At 43.9% G+C, this 25,147-nt stretch overlaps 1 protein-coding gene across 1 annotated transcript in view; it reads left to right on the top strand.

The window, feature by feature from the left end:
- LOC306917464 (plakophilin-4-like) overlaps positions 1 to 19,642 on the top strand; it is a 70,764-nt gene extending 51,122 nt beyond the window's left edge. Inside the window, 10 exon segments of the mRNA XM_079495690.1 lie at positions 6,548 to 6,665; positions 7,746 to 7,940; positions 9,691 to 9,864; positions 11,605 to 11,755; positions 12,109 to 12,301; positions 13,191 to 13,275; positions 15,698 to 15,815; positions 15,951 to 16,082; positions 17,194 to 17,267; positions 19,377 to 19,642. Coding sequence (XP_079351816.1) covers positions 6,548 to 6,665; positions 7,746 to 7,940; positions 9,691 to 9,864; positions 11,605 to 11,755; positions 12,109 to 12,301; positions 13,191 to 13,275; positions 15,698 to 15,815; positions 15,951 to 16,082; positions 17,194 to 17,267; positions 19,377 to 19,640 — 1,504 coding nt within the window. The 3' untranslated portion in view covers positions 19,641 to 19,642.
- Positions 19,643 to 25,147: the final 5,505 nt, after the last annotated feature.

Below are 25,147 nucleotides of genomic sequence, written 5' to 3' on the forward strand. Positions count from 1 at the left end.
AGTTAAAAACGTTGACTCTAACAATATATATTCAAAGATTTGAGGCACATTTTCACGATTTAAAAAAAATAGCAGACCTTCAAGCTATGAGCTTGTAGATCTGCTATTTTTCAATAGCTAAAAGTATAACAACATGCTTAAAACACCAAAAGGGGTTCCCGCCCAGAATGGATTAACAGAGCGCTCGTGTCACCAGGGCAAGTTGATTAAGAAGTGGAATTGGCACGTCAACGAGCCAGCCAAGGGGCCGGCGCTGGCCGTGGTGCTGAACTCTCTTCTCAGACCGATGGCTGTCCTGGTGTAAGTGCTCACTTGGACGGTTAATTAGCCCATTTAGACCTGAGGCCTACAAATGTCTTCTAAATCAGGGGTTCTCAGCCCGTGGGTCGCGACCCCTCTGGGGGTCGCCAAATTATTTTGGGGGGTCCCCAAATTATTAACTGAATGGCTGGAAAGTGGAAATGAAGAGTTTACATATAGTACACATAGTACATGCATACACCTCCCCTATTTATTGATGGTGTATTGTCTCTATTATTGAGCTTATTGTAGCAGTCAATTTATATTGGGGGTCGGGAGGGGGCGGGGCGGGGGTCCCGAGACATTGCCAAAGCATTTCTGGGGGTCCCCGGCAAAAACGTTGAGAACCCCTGTTCTAAATCATGACAGTTTTCTGCAAAACCTATGTTTCTATGTCAGTGGTTCTCAAAATTCTCACGAGTTTTTGAGTGGTGCAACCACTCCCTTACGGAGCTATGTGTGTGGGTGCCTGCCTGCCTGCCTGCCTGCATACCCTCCCAGCCAGGCAGGCAGTCTGCCTGTCTGGCTGGGAGGGTATGAGCACGAAAATAGAATAGGTTGTTTTTCACCACCTGTGAGCAACCTAACACACACGCACATATTAACTGTATATGATTTCGGGTGTGCCAGTACAGTACAGTGACAGTACAGTACAGTACAGTACAGTACAGTACAGTACAGTAGAGGGTACAGTAGAGGGACCCCACACGGTAACTCTGTCATTTCTCAACCGTTTCGGACGTGGGGCGGCTCGCCGGAATCGGCCCGGCCCCCTGGGCGCGTTCCTGGGGGTCTGAATGTTCCGGGGACCCCCCCGGGGACTCCCCGGGGACCCCCCCATGGTAACTCTCTCATTTCTCTACCGTTTCGGACATGGGCCGGCACCCTGGCCGTGGTCCTGTGGGTCTGAGAACATTCCCGGGGACCCCCAGGGAACCTATGAGCTTGTAGATCTGCTATTTTTCAATAGCTAAAGTATAACATAATGCTTAAAACACCAAAAGGGGTTCCCGCCCCGGAATGGGTTAGCGATGCCACACACATTTATTTTATATTTTTCATATTGTGGAACCCATGATCCATCTACTGTATATCTGTACAGTATATGTCTCTATCTATCCCTGTCTATCTATATATGTGTCTGTGTGTGTGTGCGCTGTCCGTGCGTGCGTGCGTGACACGTGTGTGCGTCTGCGAGTGTGTAATCTAGTAGTAAACACAGAGTATCTTACAGTAGTAGAAATTAGATCCAAAATACCAAATAGGAGATTTTAATGGCTATAGTCTGGCCGGGCCGACCAGGGCTTGCATAATGCATGAGATATTAACAGATGTATCATCCACTCTCTGCCTCTTAACATCTAAAGCAGTGGTTCTCAACCTGTGGGCACAGGGTCCACTGGTGGGCTGTGTGGATGTTGCAAGTGGGCTCCCAGATAATTGGCAAAAATAAATAAATGATGGGTGGAGGCGGCGATCAGCGTCATTTCTCGGCCTGTCACAATTATTTCATAATCGTCTAAACGCCTTGTAAGATTGTAGATCAGCTCTTTCCGCTATCTTTAAAGGACCACTTCACCACTTTTCAACTTCTCTTCCTATAATTGGTCCTAACTAATAAAATACCACCATTTATTTCTACTCAGTCTGTGTCTCATAGGAAGGCTGGGGGCAGTTCAGAAACCCGTCCACCAGTGACATCATCGATGGTGAATCCAAGCTAATAGAAACGGCAGGCTTTATTTTCCTGAAAAGTTGCAATGCAAAAGTTGAAGCCATCGTTCTCACGATAATAAAAATCTAAATATATTTTAAAACAAATCTTGTTTAAAAAAAAAATCTGCCTAATGATGATGTCACTGGTGGACGGGTGTTCGAACTGCCCAAAGCCCTCCTATGAGACACAGACTGAGTAGGACAAAATGGTGGTGTTTTATCATGAACATTAGTGAGGACCAATTATATGAAGAGATGTTGAAAAGTGGTGAAGTGGTATAAAAATAATGAATGTCAGTAATTTCTTGTACTGTATTTCAGTTATTTTTGTCATATCTGTCCTGTGCATTTTTGGATTACCATGCAGGCAAACTCTCTTTATTTGTATGCTCTAATGTTCAATGCCACGAACAGAATCAAATCGTAAAATCTCAATTATTTGTGTGACCATTAATCCTCAACCTAAACGTGTAACCGTGACATGCCTAGTCATTTCATCCGGGCCCTGATCCAGAAGAGCTTGAGAAGCACTGAACAGAACAGTAACTACATGCCTACATGCACTATAGGTGCTCATTCTGAGCACTAATGTAATTGGCTAATGTACTATGTGGGGGCGTTAACACGGGTTTCCGTGTTGTGGTGGACACAGTTCCCATATATTGCTGTGGGGGTGGATTCCATTGTGGACTGTAGCATCCTACACGGACCTTACAGTATGGCCGTTGGAGATGGACAGTATGGCCATAGTGGAATGCATAGCGATCGCGTCTGGGAGGATCCGGGTTAGATTCCACCGGCCCCGGCAATGTGTCGAGGTGTCCCTGCAGGGCAAGAAGCCTAACTAACCCCTATCTAACTCAGGGGTTCTCAACGTTTTTGGCCGGGGACCCCCGGAAATGCTTTGGCAATGTCTCGGGACCCCCGCCCCGCCCCCTCCCGACCCCCAATATAAATTGACTGCTACAATAACCTTAAACCATTTTGGGCGGGAACCCCTTTTGGTGTTTTAAGCATTGTTATAATTTAGCTATTGAAAGATAGCAGATCTACAAGCTCATAGCGCACCACCGAGTGGCGCGCTACGAGCTTGTAGGTCTGCTATTTTTGAAAAATCGTGAAAATAATTTGGGGACCCCCTAAAATATTTTGGCGACCCCCCGAGGGGTCGCGACCCACGGGTTGAGAACCCCTGATCTAACTGACACCCAGGGAAAGAAGCCTAACTAACCCCTATCTAACTGACACCCTAACTAACCTAACTAACCCCTATCTAACTGACACCCTAACTAACCTAACTAACCCCTATCTAACTGACACCCTAACTAACCTAACTAACCCCTATCTAACTGACACCCTAACTAACCTAACTAACCTAACTAACCCCTATCTAACTGACACCCTAACTAACCTAACTAACCCCTATCTAACTGACACCCTAACTAACCTAACTAACCCCTATCTAACTGACACCCTAACTAACCTAACTAACCCCTATCTAACTGACACCCTAACTAACCTAACTCACCCCTATCTAACTGACACCCTAACTAACCTAACTAACCCCTATCTAACTGACACCCTAACTAACCTAACTAACCCCTATCTAACTGACACCCTAACTAACCTAACTAACCCCTATCTAACTGACACCCTAACTAACCTAACTAACCCCTATCTAACTGACACCCTAACTAACCTAACTAACCCCTATCTAACTGACACCCTAACTAACCTAACTAACCCCTATCTAACTGACACCCTAACTAACCTAACTCACCCCTATCTAACTGACACCCTAACTAACCTAACTAACCCCTATCTAACTGACACCCTAACTAACCTAACTAACCCCTATCTAACTGACGCTGCGCCGTGGGAAGCTGAAAACTGAATTTCCCCTGTGGGAGGAAATTGGTCTGATTGTTATTAATGCCCATTACGGTAGCTCTGACAGTAAGGGAGATAACGGCTCTGCCTACAAATCTATAACACGTACACACACACACACACACACACACACACACACACACACACACACACACACACACACACACACACACACACACACACACAGAGACATGCATGTACGGAGAACATGGACGCACACATAGAGACACACACACCACACAGAGAGACATGTTCACACACACACACACACACACACACACACACACACACACACACACACACAGAGAGAGAGACATGCATGCACGGAGAACATGGACGCACACACAGAGACACATAGAGACACACACACCACACAGAGAGACATGCTCACACACACACACACACACACACACACACACACACACACATGGGCGCAGGAATGTTACGCCAGCATGAAGCCAATTTGACAATATTTTGCAAATTCAGCGACATTATGTTTTTTTCTCCCTACTCAGCAGTGTGGAACGCTAATTATGTACTTTAATATGCAAAACATAATGTCAGTGGGCCCATCTCGAAACACCACGCGTGCTTTTACGTGGTGTTTGGAGATGGGCCACCTTGTGGCAGCACGGTGGCACTGCATCTCACTCTGAACGAATTGCAAATGAGTCGGGGGGAAATTCAAAGAGTCATGTTTCATTTGTGATCAGTGGTGGGGACTGGAGTAACTAAGTTACATATATCTACTCACGGTTACTACTAGTATTCTAGGAGGTTAACACTGTAGTTACTCTTAGACTAAACACTATAAAACATGCATTATTCAGTGATGATAAATGATGATGTATTATTATAGCTTCATCTTAGCCTGACACTGAATTTTCATTTAGTTTCACTCCATTGCCAGAACGTTACTGTATATCTTTTAATTGCCATGGCTAGCCATTCAGGGCTGGAGCCAGGCTAGGGTTAATCTACCCAGCAGCACATACAGCTATCAGAAAATCATTCACACACATTCATACATGCGTGCAGATGGTACCATTGTGCTGGTACAGATGGTGCAGATGGTACCATTGTGCTGGTACAGATGGTGCAGATGTGTACCATTGTGCTGGTGCAGATGGTACCATTGTGCTGGTACAGACGGTGCAGATGTGTACCATTGTGCTGGTACAGATGGTGCAGATGGTACCATTGTGCTGGTACAGATGGTGCAGATGGTACCATTGTGCTGGTACAGATGGTGCAGATGTGTACCATTGTGCTGGTACAGATGGTGCAGATGTGTACCATTGTGCTGGTGCAGATGGTACCATTGTGCTGGTACAGACGGTGCAGATGGTACCATTGTGCTGGTACAGACGGTGCAGATGTGTACCATTGTGCTGGTACAGATGGTGCAGATGTGTACCATTGTGCTGGTACAGATGGTGCAGATGGTACCATTGTGCTGATACAGATGGTGCAGATGTGTACCATTGTGCTGGTACAGATGGTGCAGATGGTACCATTGTGCTGGTACAGACGGTGCAGATGTGTACCATTGTGCTGGTACAGATGGTGCAGATGGTACCATTGTGCTGGTACAGATGGTGCAGATGGTGCAGATGTGTACCATTGTGCTGGTACAGATGGTGCAGATGTGTACCATTGTGCTGGTACAGATGGTACAGGTGGTGCAGATGTGTACCATTGTGCTGGTGCAGATGGTGCAGATGTGTACCATTGTGCTGGTGCAGATGGTGCAGATGGTACCATTGTGCTGGTACAGATGGTGCAGATGGTACCATTGTGCAGTCAGGCTTCGTACACACATATCAGAAGAACATGCTCTGTGCTGTCCGTGTTTCATGGCCGCCTCAATGCATTTCCAATGGAAGTCACGTGGTTTGACCAAACAGTTGTGTGTGATGGGGGGAGGGGGGGCAATCAAACACAAGTGTTTGGTCAAACCACGTGACTTCCATTGGAAAAGCATTGGGGCGGCCATGAAACACAGGCAGAGCACAGCACAGTTGTTCTTTATGTGTGTACGAAGCCTCAGTCTCCCCGTGTCTGCTTTTCAACAGACCCGCCTCCTGAACGCTCCTATTGGCCGACGGCCGCCTGCCCCACCGTTCTGTATCCGGGCAGGTTTTGCACAGCCACCTTGTGGCAGCACGGTGGCACTGCATCTCACTCTGAACGAATTGCAAATGAGTCAGGGGGAAATTCAAAGAGTCATGTTTCATTTGTGATCAGTGGTGGGGACTGGAGTAACTAAGTTACATATATCTACTCACGGTTACTACTAGTATACTAGGAGGTTAACACTGTAGTTACTCTGACTTAGACTCTATAAAACATGCATTATTCAGTGATGATAAATGATGATGTATTATTATAGCTTGACACTGAATTTTCATTTAGTTTCACTCCATTGCCAGAACGTTACTGTATATCTTTTAATTGCCATGGCTAGCCATTCAGGGCTGGAGCCAGGCTAGGGTTAATCTACCCAGCAGCACATACAGCTATCAGAAAATCAGTCACACACATTCATACGTGCGCGTGTGTGTGCGTGTGCGTGTGTGTGTGTGTGTGCGTGTGTGTGTGCGTGTGTGTGTGTGTGTGTGTGTGTGTGTGTGTGCGTCAGGAACCTGAGCTCGGCGGGGGAGGAGGCCAGGAGTCAGCTGAGATGCTGTGAGGGTCTGGTGGACTCTCTGCTCTACGTGCTCAAAGCCTGCGTGAACACCTCCGACTACGACAGCAAGGTAACACTGACCTCTGCTGGCCGTGTCGCGCCGCTGCAGCCACTGAAGTACTGTACTGTATACGGGGAATCATTTTCATGTCAAGGACCCCCTAATCGATGTGTATTTGTCTGTGGAAACCCATCTGAAAGGATTCTGTGCCAGGGATTCCCATGAGAGGAGATTTGTGTTCAAAATTATTCCAAAACGTCAAGATTTTAAAATAAAATTCAAAAATAGGCTATATAAGCTCATGCTGCTGTGAGCTTTTCAGTATTTTTGCATTACCAAGACGCATCATTACAACTATGACATAATCTACCAAACACAAATACATTTTTTTTGTAAATAAATGTGCCACTCATTCATACACGAGTGTCATGTAAACTTAGCAAATCTAGCCGACTTGAAAAGGTGAATGTCTTTATGGTGTCTTTATGTCTTAAAGTTACAATAGAGAGTATGCACATGCATCATTTCCCCATCAGGACACACCCCCCTCATCTAGACTGAGTGGCAAAACATTGAGCAGCATGGAGTGTTGGAGTTTGGAAGCGCTCATTGGAAATCACTCAACCGTCCTGCGTACCACCTGTTTCTAAATGTCACATAATGCAGGAGGCAGCAAAATGTTGTGTTATTGAAAACAAGCACTTCCAAACACTTAGAAAAATAATCAAATGCAGGGCATTTCTTGACAGAAAGTAGCTCATAACATTTCTATGGTGGATTTTTATGAAACAAAAGCTTTGCAGATAGAAAGAGGATAATTCAAGCTTTTCGTTCAGCTGCAATGATGGTGAGTTTAACATTGTTTAATGCAATCAGACAGGACTTTTCTGTTTGGATGAATGGGCTGTCAAGGCCAGAAAGTAGTTTTTTGCCACTCAATGGGCGTTCCCGCATAACTTCCAGGTACAATGATGTCATGTGCATACCCTCTATTTTGAACATGAGGATTCCACTCGACAGACGATATACTATATATGTGTGTAATTCCTCCTGAACCCCAGTTTTTTACGATATTATTAACAGCGTCTGATTCTCTCTCTCTGTGTGTGTGTGTGTGTGTGTGTGTGTGTGTGTGTGTGTGTGTCTCAGATTGTGGAGAACAGCGTCTGCACGTTGCGGAACCTCTCGTATCGCCTGGAGGTGGAGATGCCCTCCTCTCGTCTCCTAGGGAACCAGGAGCTGGACGCGTTGCTGGGCTTCTCGTCTCCGGGCAAGGAGCTGGACTACCTGTGCTGGGGCAAGAGGAAGAGAGGCAGGAAGAGAGGAGGCTGGGCTGACGACAAGGTAGGGCATTCACTTCTAGTCATTTTGACTAGTTGACTAGTTGCCTAGTTTACTAGTCGACTAGTCGACTAGTTGTTTAACTACCTATTATGTAAAACAAAAAAAACAAAAAAACTATGTACATGGTGACTATAACTATAATCTACCTGATCTTGAGGCCTACAAAATAAAAATAAAAACTTTTTTTTAAATCAACTAGTCAACTAGTACCAACAAGGTTGACTAGTGGATTTACTAGTCGACTAGTGGATTTACTAGTCGACTAGTAAACTAGTCGACTAGTTGCTTAATGCCCTACAAGGTACAACCTGCCGTGTGGTTTAAAATGGGTGTCGTGTTGTGATCATGGTTCTTTTGTCAAGCAAACGAAAACACCCTTTTTGTTCAAAAGTTAAAGGTAGTGTAAGTTATATTTTTGAGTGGTGTAAACCACTCCTACGACTGGCTTTGCTAGTTTACGTGTCTGTCTGTCTGTCTGTCTGTCTGTCTGTCTGTCTGTCTGAGCATGGTTGCTACGGTCACCCAGTTCACCCGGGTGTGATTTCATTACGTCAGACATTACGTCAGACCACAGCTGATCAGGCTATATAAGACCTTACACCACTCAGTTCACACTGGTGTGATTTATTTGTTTTGTTTAAAGGTTAAAACTTTATGTTCGGATAATAATCACTGCTATAGTGTATTTGTTCAGTTACACAGGTCTCCCTGTCCTTTTTTTTCTTCTCTGTTTTCATTTTGGCTGCCAATTACATCCAACTAGACAGTATCCATGTATCAGTGTAACATTTCCAGTGTTATCAGTTTAGACATTTTTTTCATCACTTGCAATTTCACTTCACTCCTGACTGGATAAAACTGGCATCCCGAACATGCATTTTCTGTCCACTAAAGAGCATTAATAATGAGTACCACAGACGAAAAACAGTCTAATTTCATTCTGACCCCTCCACGAAAAGGCCTCGTTGTCCTGACCCCTTATCTATCATTTATACATTATGGATAAATAGTGTGGACTTAGACTGTTTTTTGTCTGTGGCATTATTGACTTGTGTAACACAGTATGACTTCAACCTAGCTCTTAGACTTTTAAATGATCAATATTTGTTTGTTTGTAGGTAATGTAGAAACGTAATCTCAATCTATCGTTCCAGTCATTGTTACCATTGCGGTGGATATAAGAGCATCAACCTGTTGTTGGTTTATTTTTTGTCCCCTGTGTGTTTTGCGGCACGTCTCATTATCATTGGTTAACACGAACAAACTCGAACAAATCATCAACGTGTCCAGCAAAATAGCTGGGGTACGATTTGAGAGTATGACCTCACCCGGGTACTCAGGAAGGGGAAAGCTATTATTACTAGGGACAATACACACCCGTTACACAGCCAATACCATCTTTTACCATCAGGGCGACGGTACATGGTACCTTCCCTGCAGGCTAGGGCCTCAAGATCGTTTGTTCCCATAAGTATAGGACTTATGAACAAGCAGGCCCGTCTCAGTTCCGTGCATAAAGTGTGATGTGATGCCTCTTGGAACTATGACTGGTGGCCTTCTGTTGGCATTGTTTCTTTATTGTCTATGTACTGTGATCTGTTTGTTACCATATGTTTTATGTGTATCCTGATGACTGCTGTGCACAAAACAAATTTCCGAAAGGACAAATAAAGTATCTATCTATCTATCTATCTACCTATCTATCTATCTATCTATCTATCTATCTATCTATCTACGTGGGTTCCCTCAGTGGGACGGCGTGGGACCCATCCCGGGCTTCTCCCAGAAGCTGCGGGGGGCAGAGCTGCTGTGGCACCCCACCGTGGTCAAACCCCACCTCAGCCTGCTGGCGGAGAGCTCCAACCCCGCCACCCTGGAGGGAGCGGCGGGGTCCCTGCAGAACCTCTCGGCGGGCAACTGGAAGGTAAACAACCGTCCAAACCCCCACTGCTTTAAAGGGCCACTTCACCACTTTTCAACTTCTCTTCCTATAATTGGTCCTAACTAATGTTCATGATGAAATACCACCATTTTTTCCTACTCAGTCTGTGTCTCATAGGAAGGCTGTGGGCAGTTCAGAAACCCGTCCACCAGTGACATCATCGATGGTGAATCCAAGCTAATAGAAACGGCAGGCTTTCTTTTCCTGAAAAGTTGCAATGCAAAAGTTGAAGCCATCGTTCTCACGATAATAAAAATCTAAATATATTTTAAAACAAATCTTGTTAAAAAAATAAAATGCCTAATGATGATGTCACTGGTGGACGGGTGTCCGAACTGCCCAAAGCCCTCCTATGAGACACAGACTGAGTAGGAAAAAAATGGTGGTGCTTTATCATGAACATTAGTGAGGACCAATTATATGAAGAGATGTTGAAAAGTGGTGAAGTGGTCCTTTAACCCATTTAGGCCTGACGTCGATATTTAATGTCTTCTAAACCTGACAGTTTTCTGAAAAAACTCATGTTTCTGTATCAGTGGTGCTCAATATTTCATGTCAAGGACCCCAAAAATTATCTGTAATTTGGCCGCCGACCCCCATCTGAAAATATGTTGTTCCAGGGACTCCCCCCAGAGGCAAAGATTTGAGTTAAAAACGTTCGCTCCGAAAGAATATATATTCAAAGATTTGCACCACATTTTCTCGACTTTTCAAAAATAGCAGACCTACAAGCTCGTAGCGCGCCACTCGGTGGCGCGCTACGAGCTTGTAGATCTGCTATTTTTCAATAGCTAAAGTATAACGTAACGCTAAAAACACCAAAAGGGGTTCCCCTTTTGGTGTTCTAACCCTTCTGGACAGGAACTCTTTTTGGGGTTCTGTACAGTATGTACAGTATTCACAAATTAAAAAAATGTGATGCTGCTACATAAATATTTGAAGTTTTTCAGAAAACTTACGTCAGGATTTAGAAGGCGTTTTTAGAAAGTCCAAACTGGGTTAAGTAGCAGATGCAGTTTTATTCACAATTCACATTACAGGTGTAAAGAAGTGAGTGTTTTGTTAGTGTGTGTGTGTGCTCCATTATTTTGTAGTTTTCCGTCAGAAGAGAGAGGACAGAAATAGAGACAGAGTAGGAGAGACAGAAACAAACTAACTAACCCTGACTCTAAAATAAAAACACCACAGGATACAAACAGGTGAAAAAAAGAAATTCAATAAGAATGACTTTGTGCAGTTGTAGACAGACACAGACGTACGACATATGTCTGCCTCCTTGCTTCCGGACTTAATGTAAGAAGTAATTCATAACTTTATATTTGTCACATGGCACACAAGTGCGTGCGTGCGTTCCAATGTTCCATAAAACAAGAGCTTCATTTATTTGATGGGTTGAGATTCATTTGAGGAAGCTCTAATGAAATGATGGTGCGTTGATTTTTGATTTGATTTATTTATTAGATTTATTTATTAGCTTACTGTGAGTCACAGCAGCTCTTCTTCCTGGGGTCTTAAACATATCATCATTAAAACATTTATTCTGATGAGCTCTCTCTCTCTCTCTCTCTCTCTCTCTCTCTCTCTCTCTCTCTCTCTCTCTCTCTCTCTCTCTGTGTATGTGTGCATTTGTACAACAACACACAAATGTTTGGTTTTTCTGTGTTTTTTTGGGGAGAGGTCGAGCTGCTATGTATGTGTGTGTGTTTGTGTGTGTGTGTGCAGTTCTCGGCCTACATCCGCGCGGCGGTGCGCAAGGAGAAAGGTCTTCCCATCCTGGTGGAGCTGCTGAGGATGGACAACGACCGGGTGGTGTGCTCCGTGGCCACCGCCCTGCGGAACATGGCCCTGGACACCAGGAACAAGGAGCTCATAGGTTCATACCGCACGCACACACGCACGCACGCACGCACGCACGCACGCACGCACACACACACACACACACACATAAATGCTGTATACACTAGTGTACTGGATATTGTTGGACCCTTACGGGTCCATTTGGGTTCCATTTGTACACTCAGAGTTACGGCGGTCCTTGCAAAATAGCAGATCTACAAGCTCGTAGCGCGCCACCGAGTGGCGCGCTACGAGCTTGTAGGTCTGCTATTTTTGAAAAGTCGAAGAACGACTGACATAGAAACATAGCTTTTTCAGAAAACTGTCAGGATGTAGAAGACATTTTTTATTATTATAGATAATAGAAGAGTTATTTGTCCGCCGTCGCAGGGAAGTATGCCATGCGCGACCTGGTGAACCGCCTGCCGGGGACCAGCCCGACCATGCTGTCGGACGACACGGTGGCGTCGGTCTGCTGCACGCTGCACGAGGTGACCAGCCGCAACATGGAGAACGCCAAGGCTCTGGCGGACAGCGGAGGCATCGAGAAGCTGGTGGACATCAGCAAGGGACGGGGCAAGGGGTGAGGGGTGCATGTGTTTTTGTTGTATTTAGTTTTAGTTATTCGCACAATAAAAAAACAGTACAAACCGGTAACATCATTAAAAGAGAAAAATAAGTGCAGGTGAGAAAAGAAACACATAAAGGGCTTATACATGGTTCTCGCTTAAAGGACCACTTCACCACTTTTGAACAACTCTTCATATAATTGGTCCTCACTAATTTTCATGATAAAACACCACCATTTTTTCCTACTCTGTCTGTGTCTCATAGGAGGGCTTTGGGCAGTTCGGACACCCGTCCACCAGGTGTCGCGTGTCCCCCCACTGTAGTGCGTGCATGTGCACATCTTGTTACCGGGGCGGACTGGGGGGTTTTCCAAATCACCCAAATCACTGATAATATAATAAACAAATAGTGAATGTGAAAATGTTGAGAGTGACTGAATTAAACAGTGAAGCATGCCATTATATCTAGAGATGCACAATATAGATTTTTTGATAGATTGATAGTAGTTGAGCTAACCGCCCGGGCCAAGATATTGAAATTATGACCGATCTCCAATTATTTGCAGGGTCACATCGGCGGATATATTACTATATTATATTATATCAAACTCATTGCTGATTTCTTTTGTTTGTTCATTTGTTTGTTTTTTTGCTGGTGAAAGTACATGGTACTGTAAGTCCCCGTCCCCACTAACAGCTGAAGCTGCTAAAGAGACTGGCTGCTCTGCGAGTACAAAGCCATTGACGGTCACATTGTTATTGTGTCGTCAATATCGGTGAAAATGATCGGATTATTTTGAGACCAATCCGATACCGATATGGCATTTATATGGCCGATATTTATTTGATACGCTATCTCTAATTATGTCTATGGTGATACTGTGTGTTTCCCTGTATTCCCAGGTATTCTATGAAGGTGGTGAAGGCAGCAGCCCAGGTGTTGAACACCATGTGGCAGTACAGAGAGCTGAGGAGTCTCTATAAACAGGTCTGCAGCCAAGCTAATACTGTTTTAGTCTCTATAAACAGGTCTGCAGCCAAGCTAATACTGTTTTAGTCTCTATAAACAGGTCTGCAGCCAAGCTAATACTGTTTTAGTCTCTATAAACAGGTCTGCAGCCAAGCTAATACTGTTTTAGTGTAGCTAATACTGTTTTAGTGTAGCTAATACTGTTTTAGTGTAGGCATGTGGTCTGTCTGTCAGTCAATCTTGAGTGAAAGAAGGCTGCCGAGTTAAGCCTATACAGTAGATTAAACCATTCTGGGCGGGAACCCCTTTTGGTGTTAGCATTATGTTATGCTTTAGCTATTGAAAAATAGCAGATCTACAAGCTCATAGCGCGCCACCGAGTGCCGCGCTACGAGCTTGTAGGTCTGCTATTTTTGAAAAATCGTGAAAATGTGCCTGAAATCTTTGAATATATTCAGAGCGAGTTTTTAACTCGAATCTTTGCTACTGAGAGTCCCTGGAACTACATATTTTCAGATGGGGGGTCAGCGGCCAATGTCATATATATTTGGGGTTCCTTGACATGAATATGTTTGAGAACGACTGACATAGAAAAGACATTTTTTAAATTTCGACGTCAGGCCTAAATGTGTTAACCCATGACGTCGAAATAAAAAAAACGTTCGCTTTGAAAGAATATATATTCAAAGATTTGTGCCGCATTTTTACGATTTTTCAAAAATAGCAGACCTACAAGTTCATAGCGCGCCACTCGGTGGCGCGCTATGAGCTTGTAGATCTGCTATTTTTCAATAGCTAAAGTATAACATAATGCTTAGTTAAAACACCAAAAGGGGTTCCTGCCCAAAATGGGTTTAAAGCTATAATATGACACACATGCGTCCTCAGGTCTAAATGGGTTAAAAGGCTTCAATGAAGAGCAGTTGAGTTGGGAGTTGATTCTATCAACATGCTTCCTCCGTCGGTCGGGAGGCTGATTGAATAACAAGCTGCCAGGGGTTGGAACGAGGCGTACCGTACCGTACAGAACCCCAGATCTATTTATGCGCTGATCCTGGAAGCTCCACGTTGCTGCTATTTACGGTCGACAGTAATTTGATTTGGATGTTCCCTTGCAATGCTATTTTAACCCATTTTGGGCGGGAACCCCTTTTGGTGTTTGAAGCATTCTGTTCTGCTTTAGCTATTGGAAAATAGCAGATCTACAAGCTCGTAGCGCGCCACCGAGTGGCGCGCTACGAGCTTGTACAGTAGGTGTGCTATTTTTTAAGTCGTGAAAATGTGGCGCAAATCTTTGAATATATATTTCAGAGCGAACATTTTTCAGAAAAATGTTAGGATTTAGAAGCCTTTTTTTATCGACCTCAGTCCAAAATGGGTTAATGTAATATTGACCCAATAAGGCTTTACAGTCCCCTGGATTAACTTATCTTGGAGTTTATGCTCCCTTTTATAAAGAAACCTTGTATCGCCATATTTCAACTTTCAGTGTTTTTGTGTGTTGGTTTTTGTGTTGTAAATTCATGTCCTACTTCATTGTACGCATCTCAGCGTTTTGTGAGCTTGTAGATCTACTATCCCCGCTATTTCTGAACATTTTTTTAAAGTGAAAGTGGATAAGATTGTCTCTGGGTTTCATAGATATATTGAACCAATGAAAAGTATTAACAAGAGCTGGTGAAATAATAACTACCTTTGGACATACAGGGTTTCCACCCGACAGCGACACATTGACACTGTATATTATACGGGTTTTCCTTCTTTTCTTTTAATGTATTGTTTTGTTTTGTTTGCTCCCTTCCAATTATACTTTGCAACTATAGCTAAGAAATCTAGCTAAGAAGCTAAGAAATTATTGAATGCTCCTAACAGACTGCAGGGAAGATCATAGGGGTAAGACAACTCCCCTCTCTGCAGTCTATTTATGAGCAGGCTACATTAAAACAGGCTCAAAAGATCGTCAGTGATGTTACCCATGTTTTAAATGGCGAGTTTGTACTTCTGCCCTCTGGGAGAAGATACAAAGAACCAAAGTGGAAGTACATCAGATTTAAAAAATCGTTTGTACCAGCATCAACTAAGATGTTGAACGAGGCTCTGAAACAGCAGTAACTGTATGAGGCTAAATTATCCACATCATGTGTGCAATTGTGTAATGTTGTGTCTTCCTCTGTAATGTATTTTGTTTGTCATTGAGGTTTTATGTGTGGCTGTAGCTGGGGTGAAAGCCCAAGACAAATTTCCCTTGTGGACAATAAAGTTTACCTTGACCTTGACCTTAACAATACATTAGAGAGATGGAATGGAGATGTGTAATAGAGAGCTGCAACTACCTTAGCGATTTTTCCATCGATTCCATCTTAAATCAATTAAACTTGATTTTGTTGGATTAACTGTTGCACCTCTAATGTGTACTGTAACTATGTGAACTGTGTCCTAGGATGGCTGGAACTACACCCATTTCATCACTCCTGTATCAACACTCGAGCGAGACCGCTACCGCTCACAACCAACTCTACCCACCAGCCCTCTGCAGATGTCTCCCGTCATCCAATCAGGTGAGAGACCCCCCCCCCCCCCCCCCCCCCCCCTCCATCATCAAATCAGGTGAAGTCCAGAGCCGGCAGTTGTGGCAGTAGCTGACAATTGTTGTCATTGTAATGAATTGTTATTGTTTGGTTTGTTGTCCTAAGGTGGCAGTGCCACGTCCTCTCCAGCCATGCTGGGCATCAGGAGACACAGTTCCAACTACCAGAGGGCACAGTCATCTATGCAACTCCATGCCTACTACGCAGACAACAGTTTACACAAGCCCCAGTACACTGGTGAGAAGCAGTGTTCATTTTAACATTTATTTTTAAGATTAGTTTTTTGCTTTTCTGCCTTTATTTTTATTTTATTTTTTTTATGTTTTTTTTGTGGCTTTCACCTTTATTTTATTTATGGAGGGACAGACAGTAGGCTGACAGGAATGGGGAATGGGGAGAGAGATGGGGGGAAGACATGCAGTAAAGGCCATCGGGATCGGGAGTCGAACCCGCGGCACACTGCCAGACTGGATTACCAGCCAAGGTGCCTGGACCATTAAGCCATGGCCCAGGCCTTTTCTGCCTTTATTGAGAGAGAGTATCAAGTGAAGACGGAGAGAGAGAACAGGAGAGACATGCAGCAAAGGTCGTCATGAAAGGGACTCGAACACACAACGCGCTGTCAGGCCAAAGCCTACTGTATATGTGGCATGCGCCTGGACCACTTGGCCAGCGGGCGCCCCCAGAAGCGAGTTCATTTTCACAGCAAATTTTGATGTAGTTTTGTTTTAGTCATCGTCTTTTGAATAAAATTCCATTTAGTTGTATTCATAATTCACTAACACTTCTGACAAAGTTATAAAAAGAGTTTGCTAGAGGCGTATTTGCTCGATCGAATTACCGACATCGGTGTAAGTGAATACGTACGTATATATTCATGAATTCATCCATCCGTGAGGTAGCTCAGTCGGTAGAGCACACGTGGCCTTTGGATTGATGCTGGGGCACCGCCAACTCAGCGCATGAGTACGGCAGCGCCGTGCAGCGAGTACTGCTGAGCTCCACCTCAGCAATCCATTTCTAAGGAGTCTAGATCATTGAAAAGGGGGATAGACTCCCGTGTTCTCTCCCGATAAGCCAGAGAAGACCTGCTTACTTTGTGCATTCATGCTTACAGTATTGGACAGTTGGCCTTGCGCCTAGGACCGTTAGCGTAGCACAGTATTGCCAATAGTGCTCATGGCATCGCACTTCCTCTCAAGTATTATTGATATTTTAGCTGAGGTAAACAGGATTTTATTGTATCTTTTTTTTTTTTTTTTTGTATCCACATTAATTGGCTGCGAGTCAGAATTGAGCAGACTGCTCTCACTGTATTGATGTGTTTGTGTGTGTTTTTTCGCTTCAGGCTCTGAGAAGAAAAGTCCATATTTCATTGGGACGTATTCATCTCAGTCTGGAGAGGATCTGAGAAGAGCTCAGGTATGAAAGTCTCTCTCTCCTCGTCTACAAAATGACTCCCCAAGTCAGGACTGCAGACTCAGGCCCTCTTTTAGATGGCGACCATCTCCAGATAAAACGGCAAAGTCCCGTTGCGTTCTCATTTTTTATTGACCCTTTACACGAGAACGCACACGAGAACACTATAATGTCGCTAGGTGGTGGTAACGGGCTGCCAAATAGACCAGTCACCCACGTACAAGAAGAAGAACCAGGTAGCTCCCCCTTCACGCAACCCTATCGGGGTTTTGAATGACGCTTCCAGAACACAACAGGGTTGTGGCCGTCGCTCGCTGCTTGCTTTCTATAATCGAGTGACACAGGCTGACAGGCAGCCCAGAGGCCTGCAGGCAGAGCGCGCCACGGGATGGTTATATATTTTACAATACATTAGGCTACACAAACGCTGATGCCGCCTATCACAAGGTCATGGTTTTACATTCACCATGGCCATCGCTGATGAGCGGCGCTTTGTAGTGAGTATAGAGGGTATGCGCAAATTGCGCATGCATAAAGTGAATGGGAAATCGAGTGGCAAATCAAGTGGCAAAGTGACTTGGCAAAGTGAATTTAATGTTGTTTAACATCATTTAATGCAATCAGATTGACTTTTCTGTTTGGATGTACGGGCTATCAAGGCCAGACAAGTAGTTTTTTTTGCCACTGGGTATGATGATGATGTCACGCGCATACCCTCCATTGGGAGGCTTGTTCACTGAGGAACTCCATTATATCATATATGGCTCTGCATCAATGTAATAAACATATGCGTTGTGAGCCAACGTGAGCCATGATGTCAACTTGTCAAGTTTTGCAGATTCACCGTTTTGCCTGTTTACATGAAGAGGGGAGGAAACGGCGTTCCCAAAGATTTCCACTCTGGAAATGTTTGTTTTCACTTTGTTGCGTTTTCACCTCCTGAAAACACCGTTCTCGTCTAAAGGGACACCAGCAAACTATACTTTATTTTGCCGTTTTCTATGAACACCGTTCTGGTGTAAAGACCACCTCACTCCCCATGTCCTGCTACAGTCTGACTCACGTCCACCTCATCCCCTGTCACTCCTCATTCCTTTGCAAGTTATATCGTGCAGAATGTCCCATTTTACACTTGAAAAGTACAGTGAAAGTGACAGTGAAAGTACTGAGATGTACTGTAGTAGAGCATAAATGTAAATTCTCAAGTAAAGTAAAAGCACCTCAAAATTGTACTCAACACTGTCCTGTTCTATCCCAGATTTGAACACTGGCGTCCTGTGCAAGTTTTAGCACTGAGCTAATAGAGCCTGCCTGCTTGCTCAGGGGAGACATTGAATCTGTGTCAAACCACAAACAGGATTGTGTCAAAGGTCAAAGGTCATACTAAACCAGACACAGGATCTAAATGTGTCAGGGAGACCAAATACAACCACCCCAAGTACTCCTACATCCTGAAGATGGGGCAAAGCCTCCTTCCTCTCCTGTGTAAAATACGTCAGTGGTTCCCCAACTTTTTCGTGTCAAGGACCCCCAAATCAACATGTATTAGGCCACGGACCCCCCATTTGAAAACATGTGCCAGTGACCCCGAAAAGGGAGGATTCTTACGTCTCTAGCAGTGATTCCGAAACATTAATTTCATGGACCTCCAGTTTCACACGCATTATGCTACGGACCCCCGATTTAATGGCATTTATATCTCTGGTACCCCAATTTATATTGTAAAACCACTGTTAATTTAACTCTGAGAGTGTACAAATGGAACCAAATGGACCCATTAGGGTCCATTTGGTTCCATTTGTACACTCTCCGAGTTACAGACCCATAAGGGTGCATTTGGTTCCTATCTCTAATTGAGCTAGGTACCCCCTGGAACTCCTTCAAGTACCCCCAGGGGTCCCCGGACCCCACTTTGGGAACCCATGTAATACATTATATTGCATTTACATACCATACAGATCATTTAAATGTAAATGTATCATTATAAATAAATAAATAATAAATAAATGTATAAATACATGCCATACAGAACAGATGACTAGAGATTAGACATAAAAAAGGTTCTGCTTTTATATCCATCCATATCTTTTTGACCCCCCCCCCCCCCCCCAGCACCCGGAGCCGTTCTACGACGAGCCTGAGAGGAAGAACTACAACAACTACAGGATGTACCTGTCGTCTCCGCAGGACTACAGAGGGGAGGAGCCTTACGAAGACGACGACCCCGACCACCTGGCCACGCCCTCTCCGGAGGGCTACAGCACTCAGTCCCTCAGACTCAAAGCCAACACAAACTATGTGGACTTCTACTCCACCACTCGGAGGCCTTCCCAAAGGGCCAACAAGTACACCGGCTCCCCTGATTCCTGGGTGTAGTAGGCGTGTTGTGTGTGTGTGTGTGTGTGTGTGTGTGTGTGTGTGTGTGTGTGTGTGTGTGTGTGTGTGTGTGTGTGTGTGTGTGTGTGTGTGTGTGTGTGTGTGTGTGTGTGTGTGTGTGTGTGTGTGTGTGTGTGTGTGTGTGCTTGTATTAGCTGCTAATACTATACGTGTGAGGGTCAAACGTTCCCACAAGTATATAGAATCATTTGAGAAACAGACATTACAATTTAGGCATTTAGCAGACGCTCTTAATCCAGAGCGATTTACATTGTGAGAACCAACGGCCCTGCAGGTCCTCACAAGAGAAGTGTATTTATTTTTCTTTTTAAATATGTATATAGCTGATCTACAAGCTCACAGTGCGTTGCAGCACGGCGCGTTGTGAGCTTGTCGATCAGCTTTTTTTGAGCTTTGGAGTTGGGGTTAAAAATGTCAATTTAAATTATAGTCATTTGAGGACATTGTTCTCCTAACTGCTGATGTCCTCACAAGTATAGTAATACCACTGCGTGCGTGCGTGCGTGCGTGCGTGCGTGCGTGCGTGCGTGCGTGCGTGCGTGCGTGCATGTGTGCGTGTTCGACTTTGAGAAAGCATGTGAATGCCATATACACGTTTAACATGTCTGTGTAGCCAGATAGTTTGGAGACCTCCACCTACCACTATCGGACTGTGCAGCAGAGCGGCGCTTCACTCTGAGACGATAGACGATTGATTGATTGAATGCCTCATTAGTGACCAGTGGTGGAAAAAGTACTTAATTGTTTTACTTAAGTAAAAGTACCAATACTGCAATTTAGAACTACTTCGTTACAAGTAAAAGTACGGAATTTAAAATGTACTTGAGTAAAAGTACAAAAGTATCGGCATCAAAATGTACTTAAAGTACTAAAAGTAAAAGTACTCATTGTGCAGAATGTGCCATTTCACAAGTTCAAAATTTGTACAAAATCTATTGAAAATAGCAGATCTACAAGCTCACAATGTGTTGCGTTGCGACGCATTGTGAGCTTGTAGATCGGCTATTTTCAAATGGCCGAAATGTATAGGGTTGAAGTGGTTAATGTACGTTTTCTAATCAAAATGAAAATCTCCAAAGTAACTAAAGTTATCAAATAATTGTAGTGAAGTAGGCTCTGAGATGTAGTGGAGTAGAAGTAAAAGTACTGGAAATTGGAAATACTCAAGTAAAGTACAAATACCTCAAAATTGTACGGTACTTAAGTAAAAGTACTTAGTTACTTTCCACCACTGCATTAGTCCAATTATTATTAACAGCACAGAGGTACAGTCAAACATGTAGGCTAAAAGGATAACACCAAAAGAAAGTACTGGGGACATAGAATATTAACACATTTATACATGTCATCAACTAATACAAATATTTACAGAGGAGAAAAAGGTAAAGATGGTGGCAGTGTCCCTTATTTCAATGGGAATTCATATTGAACTAATCATATTAGCGCTCTGTCTCTCTTCAATAGGTGGAGAGCTCCGATCCTCTGGCTAACTGAGACACTAACGTCTCTGTGGATGTTATGTTGTGAGAGCGGTGCGTGCTTGAGTCTGTAAGTGTATGGGAAAACATGTGTGTGTGTGTGTGTGTGTGTGTGTGTGTGTGTGTGTGTGTGTGTGTGTGTGTGTGTGTGTGTGTGTGTGTGTGTGTGTGTGTGTGTGTGTGTGTGTGTGTGTGCGTGTGCGCGTGTGCATCTGTGTTAAAACTATACTGAACGAGCAGAGCTGGGGTTTCGCGAAAACGTGGAGACAGAATTTGCGTTTTGCTCCACTCTAAGTAAATGGAGCAAAACAGGACTTTGTTTAACCACTTAAACCCTATATACTGAATTCACTGGGGTCCCACAAGGCTCTATACTAGGTCTGCTAGTATTGCCTTCTACGTCACATCTATCTACACACTTTTATTTCCACCAGAAAAGGTAAATGGTGCATTTGTTAAATTGTACATGTGTATATATAGCACCTTTATCCAAAGCGCTTTACAATATGCAGTACATTCACCCATTCAGAGATCGACAGCCGAGAAATCCATGCAAGGCACCAACCTGCTCATCGGGAGCAGTTAGGGGTTCAGTGTCTTGCTCAAGGACACTTCTACACGCAGCCAGGATGAGCCGGAATCGTGCCAGGAAAGTTGTTTTATTTTTTCCCCAGGCGGTCGCTCCACCTACTGAGCCACTGGCGTCCCTTAAGATCAGTCCACACCAATGATTCGTCTTGGCTTGCAACCATTTGCAGCAACTTGCAACATTATCCCGAAACTGCGCTGACCTAGCCTGATTATCAGACTGTAGCTTTCTTGAAGCTTCAGTCTGACATTGTCTCCTGTCGGAGCGATTTCAAGGGGGAGGGGATTAGAATTTCCCTCAACCAGTAGCCATTGGTGTTGTTTTTCCCTCCTTCCTCTGTGTGTTGCGCTGCGTGATGACGCTAAAAACGGGACTCGGCGCTGATTGGTTGTTCGTTAGACCCACCCCCACCACCGATTCTCATTGGATAATACATTTTTGTACCGAAGAAATTATAGGTTCACAGTGCAACACCAGACCAAGAGATGCAGTCCACTCAGAGAGTGGGCGGGGTCTTTGGGCTGGATCCAGGCTAGCGCTGACCTGCAACGGGGCCAATTCAGACCACTGCAAGTTATTGCAACTGGTTGCAAGTCGTGACTAGTTGTGTTGTGACTCGTTGGTGTGGACTGGGCTTTTTAGGGACTCCAGTGGCTCGAGTTACGAGTGCTAGGGTTCATGTGGTTAAATATGCTCTCATGCAGAAACCTCAGCCCAGCCTTCGTCGTTTACCGGAGTGTTTGTGACGTCAACCGAAGTTCGTTCTCTGCAGTGAACAGTGATGTATGTGTTGGCTTTGTACATAAATAGTGTCTGCCAGCCTCGTCTCCAGTGCAAGAGGAATAAAAAAATTAAATGAAAAGTATGAGAAAATTATTTATTGAAGCTGTCCGTCATGGGCCAAAGATTATGAGTAAATCAATGATTTAGTGTTTGTTTTACAGTGGAGAACCAGATGGGTGGAGTTTATCATCTGTGATTTATTCTTTTTTTTTAATGCAACAAAACTGGCTCCTATTTCAGTAGGCTACCTTTCCAGGAAGCTTCCTATAGAGAGTATGCGCATGCTTAAAGTGAATGGCAAATCGAGTGGCAAAGCAACAGGCAAAGTGAGTTTAACATCGTTTAATGTTGTTTAATGCAATCAGATATGACTTTTCTGTGTGGATGTATGGGCTGTCAAGGCCAGAAAGTAGTTTTTTGCCACTCAGTAGGCGCTCTTGCATAACTTCCTGGTTTGATGATGATGTCACGCGCATACCCTCTATTAGCTTTGAATCCCCATTGATGATGTCACCGGTAGGAAGATTTCGGAACTGTCCAAAAGCCCACCTCTGAGACACGTTCAAGTAAAGAATGGTCCCATCTTATAATGAGCATTATTGAGTACCAGTTATATGAAGATATAGTTTGAAAAAATGGGCATGTGCTCCTAAATTAAACCTTAAAGGTATATTCAGTGATTTCGCTTCATTCAAATATCACTTATTTTTTCTTTTCTTTTTTTATAATCCTCCCTACTATAGAGTGTGCTGACCATATAAGGAGTTCCTCCCTGTCCCCAGTGAGCCCCTGGGGTCAAAAAACCCTAGTTTCAGTTTTGGTGGCAGGTGGCAAAGCCTTCATCCAATCAGGATGAGAGGGGCCTTCCTCCAATCATGTGTGGGGGCGGGCCTTGGTGCACATGCTGTTGCACTTCCCCCCAATGTAGAGCGTGTGCATGTGCACATTGTGTTACCGGGGCGGACTGGGTGGTTTTCCAAAACACCCAAATCACTGAATGCTCCTTTAACGTGCAGTTGTTTTGGTGAAGCGGCTTAATGCTCCACCCAACCGGTAATCAAAGCAGAGTAAATCAAACACAATATGTACAAATGGTCCCTGTCGGGCGTGAACCTTGTATGTCCAAAACCGTTTTTTTTTTTTTGTGTTATTATTTTAAAAACATCTTGAAATAGTGAACATAGCGGATCCACAAGCTCACGACGTGTGATGCGTGCTTGTGGTCGTGCTATTTGCACTACTATTGTGTGACTCTCTTGTATGACGATCGAGTAGGGCAATAATTTACTGAAAAATCCATAAAGATGTGAAACGTGGAGATACGAGGTTTCTGCCCGGCATCGGCAAAATATGATTTGACCAAAGTATGAACAAGGTAAGCTTGCCGAAGAGCTCCTTTGCTCTTGGCCCTGTAAAGACTCAGAGAATCAGGGTTACGTCCGTAACCCCTAGCTTGCCTGTACTTTGGCCAAATATCATAAAGTATGTGAAATAATGTGAACAAAATAATGTGAAAAGGTATTTGTACAGATACAATGGTTAAACGGTCTTGTTACATCGTTGTACTCGATATGTAGAAATTTATATTATGTGATCGTGTGAAGGGAAAGTTTTCTATCATTTAATTCAAAGTTTTCTTCTTTTTTTTTTAAGTTAATTTACTTAATGTGACCTGACCAAAATATCTGGTTTGTCTGTTCTGTCCCCAAGCTGATAATGATGATGTGCAATGTTAAAGAGGGATATATATGTATAGGGATTAAAGATCATATGACAAGATATCTGAGTTGTGTGTGAGTTATAAATATCGTTATGATTTTTCTTGCCTGCGGTGGTTGACAGTAACTAAGCGTAGCTTGAATTTGACCACAGGGCGTGCGCGCACGATTTTTTTACCTTATTTTATTATTTTTGCGTTTTTTTACAATGCCCTAACCCCTAAAAATGTGTTATTTAGGTCGTACAGCAGCACACACACACACGCACTACAGCCGTACAGCGAGTCATCATTTCATGATAAGAGAGATGATTACAAACTACAGTCAGAAGCCAGAAGTTACAACAACAACCGGCATTGACAGGACACTGCAATCCTGCAAGTTTGTTTATTTACCTGATTGCTGTCAGTGTTTCCTTATAGTGCACTTTAGAAAACTGCGCAAATAAGTAGGCTAGTTCATTGCAGAGGGGCGGGCTGGCGGGGGCATCTTGGTAATATGTCTCGAATGTCCACACAATGATTATAATCAAAATAGTAAAGTTTAAAGCTTCGGCAGGATAACAACACAGCAGCATGTACATAAGAGTCACAACAACTCACGTTAGTCACCCAGAGACGACCTGCTTTACAGCAGATTTGTAACCATAGTGATGCCGGTCTCTTAAAGCAGGGGTTCTCAACCCGTGGGTCGCGACCCTCCGGGGGAGTGCGGTGCCCCCCCTGCACCCCCATTAACTCCGCCCATGTAACTAAGTACATTTCCCTGAGTACCTTGGCACACATTTTCTCATGTTTCTTTAGTGCTTTTAAGTGTTGTTTCTGGAGCAAAGTCTTCAAAACTTGCTTCAGAAGTTTAAAGTTCCAGGGAGATTTGAACCTATGGCAATTATGTAGACCGCCGTGTCCTATCACACTG

The sequence above is a fragment of the Electrona antarctica genome (assembly GCF_951216825.1).
Source record: "Electrona antarctica genome assembly, chromosome: 24".
NCBI classification, from domain to species: domain Eukaryota; kingdom Metazoa; phylum Chordata; class Actinopteri; order Myctophiformes; family Myctophidae; genus Electrona; species Electrona antarctica.